This window comes from Ciconia boyciana, chromosome 8 (genome assembly GCF_034638445.1).
Source record: "Ciconia boyciana chromosome 8, ASM3463844v1, whole genome shotgun sequence".
Lineage (NCBI taxonomy): Eukaryota > Metazoa > Chordata > Aves > Ciconiiformes > Ciconiidae > Ciconia > Ciconia boyciana.
Genome location: NC_132941.1, coordinates 48,189,274 through 48,201,931, shown reverse-complemented (window position 1 = coordinate 48,201,931; position 12,658 = coordinate 48,189,274). Strand labels below are relative to the sequence as shown.

The window sequence follows — 12,658 nt, the reverse complement described above, 5'->3', positions numbered from 1 at the left end:
TGATTTTACAGTTCATATCTTCCACCACCTTGCTATAAGGAGAAGCCAGATACCAGCTTCTCTGTAAATTGTTACCCCCAAACACAGATCTATTACAGGATGTTTCTAGTTTCAGCACCTTTTAGCAGTACAGAGATCTCTTCTTTCCACACCAAGACAACCCAAAGAGTATCCCAAACCACCCTCTCCAAAGGAACTTCAATGTTTGCATCTGTAATACTCAAACTACAGTCTTAAGTGCTATACAAGCAAGTTTTTGGTTTCCCTTCCTCCCCCCAAAAAAATTAAAATAAGGAAACAAAAAAATCCTAACCAGGAGAACACGCATCTTCAGCAAGACCAAGCTTGCAGTATTTTTTTTTGTTTGTTTTTGAATGAAACTATGACCTCTCCATTGATATTACTGGTCAACTAAAGCCTCAGCTACAATTAGGTATACCTGAAATCTAATGAACTGTCAAGGAGTAGCTGCTAAGGATTGAGGGGTAGGGAAGAAGGAGGTTTCTGGCCCCTTAGAAAGGACACAAAGATTAACAGAACTATTATGTAACTGCACTGAAGATACTAAATTAGATCAACCCTATTGCTCAAGCTCCTAGTTGATACCAGTCCCAAAGTGGCTTTACAAACTCTGCTGGCAAAACAGTTTTACTACAGGTACACAAATACTTGGGAAGTTTTAAGAGATGAAAGTGTTTAGCAATATCACAGAACACTCTGCACAGAACACTTACTGGTAAACAGTATTTTAACAGTCTACATTATACTCTTAAAGAGCTGTTGCACAGGTCAGCTTTACAAACAGGCTCAAGCATTCCAAAACACATATAAACAAGCAGACACATATGCGGGGTGACAGACGTGGTTACATTTCTGAATGCTGAAGTACGAAAAGAGTAGAGGAAGACAATCAGTGTGGTCTCACCTTTACTTTTCAGAGTGAACTAGCAAAACAGAGGTCTATGACAAATAATTCTGTCATCTTCATATTTAATCAGGCAGTTCAGCAGCTATTTTGACACTACACCAAACACTATGGTCAATCTTCTGTAATAACCAAATGTCACTTGCCCACAGAATCTAAACCAAAATCCTAGATCCCAGCTGCAAGAAGTGGAGAATTTCTACCAGTTTACTACAGATGTTCTGCTATTCCTTGCACGGCCAGGAATATCTACTCCAGCAAAGCCACAGCTGGTCAACCAGCAACATACTATAAGCAAAACAATGCTAGAGGAGTAAGACCCCTTCCTCCCACACACATACAATGGCCAAGCTGTTTCAGCTCCACTAAGGGGAAGCCCATTCCTCTTCCTTGCACCAGTCACGTCCTACACTGCCTTCTGCTGCATCAGTTCGAGACCCTCCATACCCTGGAAGCCAATTCAACTCACTAATCCTACAGAAAACCATCCATATTTTTTCACTCCCCAGCTTAAGGAGCTACAGTAGTTCACAGAGGATCAAATACCAGAAGCAGGGAAGAGACATTCCCTTTGTTTCCTGACAACAGCAAATTCTTCACTCAGCTCACCAAGGTATCTCATGAAAGTACAACCTAATGAAGCAAACTACCTAAAACTGTTCTAGTAGTAACTCACTTTCAGTTAAGGCAAAAGTCACCAGCTTTATCAGGGCAGTCACTACACCTATAGTCCAAATGTTCCTATACGAGATACATTTTTCCAGAAAAAAGTGAAAAAGATTTCCAGCCTTTGACACAGCCAAAAAGTCTGTGAACTGTAAGTTTCAACACAGGGCAGAGTTTTATTTTGAAGACTGTCCCAAGGGCTGGTGATGCTTACTACTCTGACCAGCCTGGTTAAACCTCATTTAATATTTTTCCCTTCTGTTCCCAGACAGAGTGCCTGTCGATTACTTGATTGTGTGATGTAGTACTACAAAATACTACTGTACTACTTTTGTAGCCACTCAGTGTATCAGGTTTCTGCTGTGGTTAGCAATTCACAGTATGTTTTATGCCACTGCTTCAGTGATAAATTGCAGAAATACTACAAAATGCAAGAATCCATTTTTTATCGTAGACAGCTGATATTAATATGCAAGAGCCTGATTCCTTTCAGTTCTGCCTGATGGCTTTGTGTTTTACAAAGCAAGAAAGAAATTCCCCAATCTACCACTCAGCTGCCTACAGAATTTGAGGAACAGCAAGCAGCTTGCAAAACACCTAAAGTTTACAACAACAAAAAGCTAGAATCATAGAATCATTTAGGTTGGAAAATACCTTTAAGATCAAGTTAACCTAGCACTGCCAAGTCCACCACTAAACCATGTCCCTAAGCACCACATCTACACGTCTTTTAACTACCTCCAGGGATGGTGACTCCACCACTTCCCTGGGCAGCCTGTTCCAATGCTTGACAACACTTTCAGTGAGGAAATTTTTCCTAATATCCAATCTAAACCTCCCCTCACGCAACTTGAGGCCTTTTCTCTCGTCCTATCACTTGTTACCTGGGAAAAGAGACCGACACCCATCTCACTACACCCTCCTTTCAGGTAGTTGTAGAAAGCAATAAGGTCTCCCCTCAGCCTCCTTTTCTCCAGACTAAACAACCCCAGGTCCCTCAGCCGCCCCAAGCAGAGATACTTTGTGCTCTGGAGTCTCCACTGCTTCCCATTTTGCAGCTACCAACCACCCAAATACCTTTGGTAGTTCATGGTTTGTTTGGTTTTTTTAAAGCATTCTGGCATCCAGCATACAAATGGCTTCATTATTGCCCAGCAGCAAGACAGACAAGATCTTACATTATTGGATGCATTAGGCAACTGAAGCAATACAGATAGGACCGAGCTTTGTGGGGTCTGAGACCTGGCCAGGGCCAAGCTTCCCCTGCTACAGAAAGCAAAGGAGCCGGCATCAACAACTCTGCTGTTCTTGGAGCACAAGTAAGATGTGTGAAGTACAATCACCCTTCTCCCATAGCATCTTCCTCAGCACATCAAACCAGACCTCAGTAACAAAGGCAGCAGCAGCGAGCCTGGGCTTCTGTGGCTCCAGCAGAGGCAGAAGGGCTATAGATGTTCTGTTGCTCTTTATATCTCTGGTGTTTTTTCTCCTTTACTTCTAGACAATCACTTAGTTTGCCTATAGCTGGCCTTCACAAAGTTTGTTTAGGTCAACAGAACTGCCCCAGACGAGGGGAGCCAACAGGGCAACTTTTATTATACTACCTGATCAAGAGAGACTCTTTCACTTACCCGAGAGCACATTAAATAGAAGTTCCCAATATAACAATGGAAATTGAAAATTATTTCTTCTTAATAAAGGAGTACCTTGGAGAAAGATGGAGAAAAACTGCAAAGAACTTCCTCCCATAAGCTACAGGTATTATTTTCAGTTGGGAGGAAAGCAGTTTACAAGAACACCAGTCTGAGTGTTTGGCTCTCAGAAGTTCTGGGAGAATAAACTCATCTATAACCATCAAAACTAGTTTTCTACCAATTGAAGTCATAAGTTCACCCACACGACATCCATCCACCTCTCGCACTGCTACCCCAATGCCAGGCCAGAAGCAACATGCTCTGCAGGTGGTTTGCACAGCTGACTGGGTTTCTGCAAATACAGACCCAAATTAGCAGAGTCTCTCTTTGGCAGGCTCTCCTTATGTTCAGCCTTCATTCAAAAACCTGTAGGATTTTTATATTCGAGTCCTCTCAATCTCAGAGAAGTTTGACTGAACCTGGCTAACAGGCTGCAGTATTAGAGAGATCAGGCAGTAACTGCCTAAACCTCACTTCCTTAGAAAGCAATAATAAAAAGGCTGAGAAGCACAGCCCAGTCTGAGACTGAGAAGCTCAAAGCAATGCCTACCACCCAGTCTAACAAACCTAGTCCCTTCCCAGCTGAACAATAAACAAGACCAATAAGGGATAAAAAAAGGACAGGCTTTATATCATATAAATCTCAGCAGATCCCAGAAACTGAACAGAGGAATAACAATTTTTGCATCCATGTGAATGAAATGTGACCAAAATCCTTAAACTCCTTTTTTATTCTTAAACGATCAAGACAAAATAGCCTAATGAATAATTGAACAGCCAGAAGAGCAAAAGCATAAAACTATCATTTTCTTAGAGGCCAGCTGTGATTAAAGTGACCTTCTTTGGTTGTTGTTTTCCATGTAAAACATTCTCCTCTTAGTCATAGCCTATTCAGAAGAGAGGTCCCATTCACTTTGTCACACTACTCTCAATATATTGAGTCTGTAAGAACTTCTGTGACACAAAATAAGCAGAAGACACCACGGAATGAAAAAGGCTTTCTGCAAAATGAAGGGGGAGAGAAGGTACTTTCAGGTTAAGTTTAAATGCCTCTGTAAAACACTCCTTAGCAAAACAAGCTATGACTCCAACAGTTTGTTGCATACTAAACAGCAATTTCAGCTGTTTGGCTTGAACACACCCCCCCCCCAAAAAAAAAAAAAAAAACCACCACAAAAAACAACCCACACAAAACACTACAGCATTAGCTTAAGGAGAACTTACTTCAGGAAAAATCCTATTAGGATTATAAGACTCCCAGTGCAAATATCTGTACCAATGTAGAATATTACACTGTCTACCAAGGAAAGCAGAGAAATTGCTAATAATACTTTGGGTAGTTTAAATTGATTAAGATTATACATATGGTTCTAAGGTCTTAGAAGTGACATTATTTAGTCAGCTGGGGGGGAGAGACAGGCTGCAGACAGAAGCTGAAGCAATATAGCAATCTGATACCTATCCAGAGTAAAATCAGCATACAATTCTTCCACTTGCGCACCTGAAATTTAACTTTGGTTCACTACTCAACAGACATCCTAGCCAAAATAACATGGGTGCACAGCATCTTACATACTTACGGTGAAACATCCATTGCTAATGTTTTTCAGAAACACAAAACTCTTTAAAACCTATACATCATGAGGCCTGGGAATGAAACTTTCTCAAACAGGCATTTTCAACTTATAGACATTGAGGACTTCTCATTTTAGTGAACCAGTTCTAAGCAGCTCACAAATAAAAACAATGCTGCTGCCATATAGATTTCATCTTCTACAGTGGGATCCACACTTGTGAGAGAAACTTTAGATGCGCAGAGTACTTCCTTGAGCGTTTTATGAATAAAAAGTTTATATAATTAGGGTAAAATTTTCCATGTACGCAGTTATTAAAAAGTTGAGAGCAAAAAAAAAAAGTGCTGAGCATTCGTCTCCAAAGTTTGCTACAGTTTGTTTTACTTTGGAGATTACCCTTACTTAAGTTGTCATTATATTTGTTATTCATATGACTGAAAGCCAGAAACTGGCAAACATGTCAACACAACTTCATAAAACAAATCATTCTTAGCAAACAGTGAAAGAAGAAACTACAGAGAAGCTTTTCATTTTGATAATATGGATGCTTTTTCCTCTTTATATCAAGTTAATTACGTCTCTAACTCAAGAAAAAAAGAATACTGTTTGAGTTAGTCACAGATTTGGGTCCAGCTGCTCTTGCCTACTTTCTCCAGTCAGCTTTAATTCAAATCAGTTTTAAGTATCTACTTGTTCAGTTACGGTACAAGATTGCTTAGAGAAAGCAAAAATCTAGGTCCGACAAAGACAGAAGGGTGCCCTCACAATTTCTGGGGGAAGCTTTATTGTATTCCCTTAGCTCTTCTCTCCAATCATCTTTCCAATATATTGTCAGTATATTTCCTTGACCTGTTAGAAGCACTCTGTACCTTTTTTTTCCCCCTTCTTATCTGGACAGGGAAAAAAAACAACCCCAATATCAAACACACACAAATCTTTCAGGATGTCAGCAAGAACTGACCAAGATATAGGCACAGGCAATACAGGAATATAAATTAAGCGTTGTGAAGTGCCCCCAATCTGTTCTTTGATCTTTACACAAACAGAAGGTTTAGAAGATCTGTTGCAACTAGGACAGCTCATTCCCCACTTGACTCATTTTTGTCCACAACCCCACAAAACAGATTTCTTTGCCATAGATGCACAGTACATCCCCTGAAGTTTCTTATGAAACTTCATAAGTGACTTATGAAACAGAAAAGCTCTGTATACAAAAAGAAACATTGATTCTGGTATTAAACATTCACAAGATGCAACTGTAGCCTAGGTATATGCCTATATAGCTGGAAGAGCTGTAAATGCTACTCAGTAATAAATTGAAATATAAACTACAGATCTAGAGACACTACTATGTACACAAGTAACAATACTCAGGGAAGTCAACCTCTTTGCAACCCTCCACAGTCTCTGTCAAGGACATTTGTAGGAGCAAGGAGATTAGCAGCTTTTGAAGAACTACCTACTTACTGAATCACAGAACTGTGTTTACAAAGAGGGAGAAAAAGATGTAGGCTTCAAGTGATTTCTCAGTTCTTTGTTCCTACATATACTGACTGCCTTCAACTTTCCATCATCTCTGCGATTGAAGATTTTTCAAAACTTCTGGACAATAAGCACAACCGTTCTGGGTGAGGAAGGAAGGGTTAGACTAAAGACAGTATTTATAAGCATATGTGCGCCAACTACCATATATGCTTACAACCCCTTACACCTATTGCTCACAGCACATCCTAAAGACCTACGAGAAGTGGCAGCTATGAATTAAGCTCTTTGTGATTTTATCAGGAAAACTTGTTAGATGAATTCTGGAAAACAAGTGTTTGGGAAAATGGTGCTTTACTACAACAAAGTAAGCATCACTACTGTTGTCAACAGTAAGCTTCGAATCCAGGAATGAGAAACTTTGCTAACTATCAGATACCTAAATTTATCTAGTAAATACACAATTCAGAACGGAATAATATCTACACAAGCTGAGAAGATGGCTGGAACATGGTTCTATACTTCATAGAACTAGGAAGTATAATTCATCTTTAAAAGAGGTTCAGAATCACTGTGGCTTTATCTCAGCCCTGGAATACTCACTGCTGCTTGCCCTTTTTGGTTTACTGTTCTGCTCTGTATGTGTTGCTTTAGGGGATAAAGTATACTGCAATCAAGGTAATCAGCAAGGCTTTAAGTCAACTGTCCACACAACATTCCTGCTCACTGAACTATTCTGTATCCAATAGCAATCCACTGGGGCTACCCAAAAGTGACCCAATAACCCGAGAACAGAGCATTGCACTTGTAAGCTGCTATGTAAGACCACAAACCATAAGAACAGTGCCTATATGTGACTGCATCATGAATCATACACAGGAGTACAAAGCAGTGACAGGTGACTTTCAAGAAGCCACTTAATGCTCTGACCAAAACAGTAGCACAGTGGAGACAAGTGACCATAGTCAAGCAACTTTCCTTGCCATGGCGCTCTGCTCCACATACCTCTGATTTACTTGAGGCATCCCCCTTCGCATGCTGAGAGACAAAGAGGTAGAACAAAGAGGCAGCAAAACAATAATTTTTCAGTTAAAAGTTGTTAGCATTGATTTGACAGGCTTAATAATTTGGCACAAATATGACTTATGATCCCAGGGTCAAATATTACACCTAATACTTACCTGAAAAAAAAGCTTTGATCATTGATGTAAACTTTCCCATGATGTCAGAATAATTATTATTGACAATCTCAAAGGCACAGCCACTCTTCCTGTCGCAGAGCTCGGGTAAGATACTGCTGTTGACAGCTGCTCACTTTTTCCCCTACCTCACCTCATCGGTTTCTCCTCCGGTTTAGTGAAATTAAGACAGACAATTAACATGGATTATTTCAAAGAACTGCGAAGCAGGCCAGTCTGATAACAGAAGAGATCGGAACAAGCAGCTGGAAACAGCAGCCTCCTAACCCAGATCTGCCATGACCGAACGGTTTGTCTGACTGGGCAATCACAACAATGAAGCTTTCACACTGAAGGCAGTGGGACTTCCCCCTTGCCTTCTCTCAGTTTTTAAATAACAGCAAGAAATGTCTTCCTTTTAAAAGAATTTCCATATAATTATGACGACTAGAAAAAACAATGGGAGCTACCAAATTTTCGACACTTTGTAAACTAGACGAAGAACATTACAAATGCGAAACATCCTATATAAAATGCTCCAGACTGCTAACTACCCGTGTTTAGTACATCCAGTACCTTTTCTTGTACACTGTGGGAGCAGGTACACATTCCAGCAAAACACAAATGAGTCGTCCTCTCTTCGCAAGTACTTTTGATAGAATACGGCCACCCGGTACAACTTAAACTTTAAGGAGCAACATCATTTATGGCTCTGTGCTCATTCAAAAATACAAGCAACCATCTGCTGAGAAGCTTCACAAGGAGGTATAGTTGCTACCAACATTCCATCACAGGACAGTTTTTAACAGTTTGAGTCCTCATTACTGAGAGCCAAGGGATTTCTCTTTCAAAGAACCGGAGAGAAATCCACTCACAATGGCGACTGTCAGCTTTGAATGAATCCGAGCAGTTTAAGAAAGTGAGAAGTCTAAGCTTTTAAAGTATGGGAGATAGTTCAGAAGACAAGAACTAACTACTCAAAAATGATGAAAAGAAAGTTTTATTGCCACTTTTCTCAGCAACGGAGACTATAAACTCTAGTGTTACTGTATCTAGAGACAAATCTATCAAGGAAGAGAAGTCTAGATTGTTTTTAAAAAATCAGTAAAAGTGGTTTTTATTAGTAGATTTCATTTGGGCTGCTCAGATGAAATCAGCTGTAACTAAGACACTTTTATGAACGTATAGGCAGAGCTGAAGGTAAAGTCTCTGAAGCCAGTATTGCTCACCAGGCAAAATGCACAAGAGGCATAGCCAGCTGGGCCAGGCAGGGGCTATGAAACTGACTCTCTGACAAATCCTTTTTTTCACTGGGGTGTCAACACTGTAGCTTTTGCCAGGATAGAAGCAATTAATTTTTTCCATGTATTATCCAAGCCTTCACTGAAAACAGCAAACGTCACCATGTATCAACAACAACTTCTACTCCACACCAAGTTCAGTCTTTTCTATGAGGAAAATTCTCCAGAATTTCACTAAGCTATTGCTTTGGGGCAAAAAGCAGCAAGTACTGTTACTGGTCAAAGTGTTCAAGTAATGAGGCAAAGGGAAAGTAATATACTGCAGTGCACGTAACATGGGGGGGGGGGAAGGTGTGGGAGGGAAGACAACTACTAGGAAATAGTGGGAATAGAGGGACATCTCTCTACCCATCCTTGAAACAAAGTAGAGACACCAAACTTACCCTGCAACTGCCACTATCCTTACCCTCAGGCAGGAATCCATCTCTCCCTTTCCCGAGGGTTGGCAGGAAGAGCCTGTTTCTCAATTTGGGATCCTGCCATGAGATCAAACCTCTCTTCTTTTATATCAATTTTTCAGTTAATAGAGTCAATCTTATTCTGTCTTCTCAAAACACTTAGAGACCCACTGTGCTATCAGAGTGACTGTCACCCAATAACTAGAACCGTGGGGTTCTGGAGAATAAAAACTGTTAAAAATTTGGATATTTAGCTCCCCTCTTCAAACATAATAAAAGTAATATAGAGTATGCTATAAACTGTTACAGGCAAGATGCATCTCCTGTGTAGTATGTTAAAGGGTGAGCAATGCTGCAGAGCCCACAGGTAACGATGCTGGACGTCCTGAAGTTTTTGGTTTTATGCTAGAAACTTAACAGAAACCCAATTAATTTGAGCACAAAGCCTAGTCCTTGAAGCTTTCCGCACCACACGTTGGAATAAATAAGTAAACTGTATCTACGCTGTCAACAAGTAGCAAAAGCTTTATGAGCCTTTGCAACTTCCACGAGGATTCTCAGAATCACCCAAAAGTAGCTTCCAATACCAACGATTTTCACCTTATTCCCCAAGCAGTTTAGTCAGTACCACCGTGTTCATTCAGACAAGTAAAATGATCTGGCACAGGAAGCAAATTCCAGTTTGAAGTCCAGGTCGCTTGCAGCAGCAGAAGTATCGTTATCATCTTACCCTCAGGTCCAACGCAAAGCCTCTTTCTTGCTGCAGCAGTATTTACTTGGTGGCAAGAGATCCCGTCGCGGTCGGAAGCGCTCATCGTCTCACCGGCAGCAAGCCACTGCTGACGCCGAGACACGGTCCTTCTCACAACCCCACCACCCCCCGTCAGCCGGCCCGGCAGACCTTAACCCCCGCCTCCGGCGCGCCCAGCTTGCCGCGCCCCGCGGGGCATCCCCCCGCCAGGCTCAAGGCCGGGAGCTGCCGGGGGCGCCGATACCGGCCCCGCCGCCGCCCGCTCCTTTACCTGGTGAAGAACTCGGCCAAGCTGCTGCCGGCGATGCCCGCCCGCCGGGCCCTCTCCGCCGGCTCCTGCGGCGGCGCCGGGGCCGCGGGCGCCGTCCCTCCGTGGGGCAGGTGCTCCGGGGCGCTGCGGCGGCGGCTCACCTCGTAGGTGTTGCGGGAGTTCAGGTTCACGTCCGTGAAGCCGAGGGGCGCCGGCGGCAGGGCGGCGGGCTCCGCCCGGCCCCGGGAGGTCCGCACGCCGGGGGCGGCCTGCGCCTGGCTGCCGGCGTCGCCCCCCGGGCCGAGGGGCGGCGGGGGGCTGCCGGCCGCCGCCGCCCCCCCGCGCCGCTCCGCCTCGCTCCGCAGCTGGCAGCTCCTCAGCGGCTCTTCCAAGGCGGTTCCCGCGGGGACGCCGCCGCCGCCGCCCCCCGGGCCGGGCGGGCAGGGGAGGAAGCCCCCGTTCTGCAGCTTCGCTTCCTCCTCCGCCGGCCCCGGGGCCGGCTCATCCCGCCCCGGCTCGGCCCGTCCTGCCCGAGGGGGCGGCGACGGCGGCGGCTCCTCCGGCGGCGGCAGCAGCAGGAAGCCGACGTCCCCGTTGGTCATCCTCCCGCGGGGGCCCACGGCGTAGGCGGCCCCGTTGGCGGGCTTCTCCGGGCAGCGCTTCCCACCCGCCGCCGCCGCCGCGGCGGCGGGGCCGAGCGCCGCCAGGTACCGCTGCAGCAGCCGCTCCTGCCCCGGCCCGCCGCTCCTCCGGCTCAAGCCCCGGCTCCCATCCCGCTCCCCGTCCTCCTCCTCCTCCTCCTCCGCCGCCGCCTCCGCCGCCTCCTGCCGGCCCGCGGGAAGCACGGCTGCGCTGCCCGGAGCTCCGGCATCGTCCGGCCCCACCATTTGCCGCCGCGGCGCCCCGGGGATGCCAGCGGCGCAGCGGGGCGGGGGCGCGGCCCCCCCGGCGCGGCGGGGGCCGAGGGGGGCGGGGCGCGCGCGTTCCTCCGCACCGGCGGCGCCGCGAGCGCTGGCAGCCGGCGCCGCTCACCGCCTCGGAGCGCGGCCTGGGCGGGGGGGCGGCGGGCCCGGCTCACGCAGGCGCGCGGCGCCGGCCCTTCCCCCCGGAACGTCACCATCGAGAGGCCGGGCAGGAAGAGCGCGCCCGCCCTCCCCGGCGCGACCGCATCCGGGACCATAGAGATGCCAACGAGACAGGATCTTCCCCGCCAGAGAGGTGCCGCGGAGGCCGCTCCCCCCTCCCCGCTACCGTATTCCAGCTAAAGGCTCGCCGCGCGCAGCCGCTACCGCATTCCGCCGGCGTGCCGCGCCCCTCTCTGCCACGGAAAAGCGCAGCCCAGCTGCCGGCGTCCTCCTCCCTCCCCCGCAGCCGAGCTGACACCCAGACACCCACCGCCTGAGCCAGCGCTCCGGGCCTCGCCGCCTGCCCGCTCCTGCGGGGACTGGACAAGTCTGCAGAGCCCTCCGGCTGCCCCAGCGCCCCCGCAGCCTTCGGGCGCGCCGCTGCCACCCGCGCCGAGGGCCGGTAGCCGGGCGCCCGCACCGCACAGACGCGCCCCGCGGTCACCTTGCCCTGCCCCGCCCCGCGCAGCCACAGCCCACCCCAGCGTCCTGCCCCGCAGGGCCGCGCACGGGCACCGCACCCCACCCCGCAGCCCCGGGCCGGCGGCCGCGGCAGAGGACGCCGGGGCTTACGGAGGAGACCCGCAGGGCGTTCAGTAGTTTCACTGTTGGCCTTTTTTCCTTTTTGTGACGGAATAACGATAATAAAAAGACGTTTAACTGCAGCGAGGGCGTTGCGAGGGACGCCTGGTACCATAGGTTAAGGTGCGCTTACGGGAGGCGAGGCGGGACGGGGAAGGCGGCAGCGTCGCATAGACAGGGCTGCGCGGAGACCGGCGGGCGCCCGGGGGGGCTGCGGCGGCGGCGGCACGGCCCGGGAAGCACAATCCCGGGCTTCGGAGCGGGGCGGGCTTTGAGGAGGACGGCGGAGCACCCACGGAGACCCGGCACCGGTCTCCCCGCGGGGGCGGAGGCGAGCGCGGCGCCGCAGAGCGGGGCCGGGGCGGGAAGGGGCCGCGGCGCCTCAGGCGGGGCACGGGGCAGGCGGTCCCGCGGCCGCGCCTCGGCCTGTGGGGGAAGGGGAGAGGCGGCCGTGGCGGGGGGGAGGAGCCGGGTGCATCGCAAGTGCGGAGCCCTCGGGCCGGCCAGGGCAAGGGCACGGCACGGCGCGGCCGCCCCCGCCGCGGAGCCGCCTCCTGTCCAACGGCGGCATCAGCGGGCGCGGGGAACGGGACGGGCAGGGCAGCGCCCGGGCCCGCCCGTGGCTCTTTTTTGAGGAGACAGGACGTACTTGAGCTTTTGGGGGGAACAGGAGAGGGAGAAAAGAGAAGTAGGATGGGCACTCTGAAATCATGGGGTGAATCCTTTCCAGAGC

General features: G+C 48.2%; 1 protein-coding gene across 1 annotated transcript in view; it reads right to left on the bottom strand.

The window, feature by feature from the left end:
• The window catches only part of TBC1D12 (TBC1 domain family member 12), a 49,320-nt gene extending 37,306 nt beyond the window's left edge, over window positions 1–12,014 (bottom strand). Inside the window, 3 exon segments of the mRNA XM_072870304.1 lie at window positions 10,241–11,244; window positions 11,246–11,278; window positions 11,280–12,014. Of these exon segments, the coding sequence (XP_072726405.1) occupies window positions 10,241–11,244; window positions 11,246–11,278; window positions 11,280–11,399 (1,157 nt within the window). The 5' untranslated portion in view covers window positions 11,400–12,014.
• Between the last annotated feature and the right edge of the window lie 644 nt (window positions 12,015–12,658).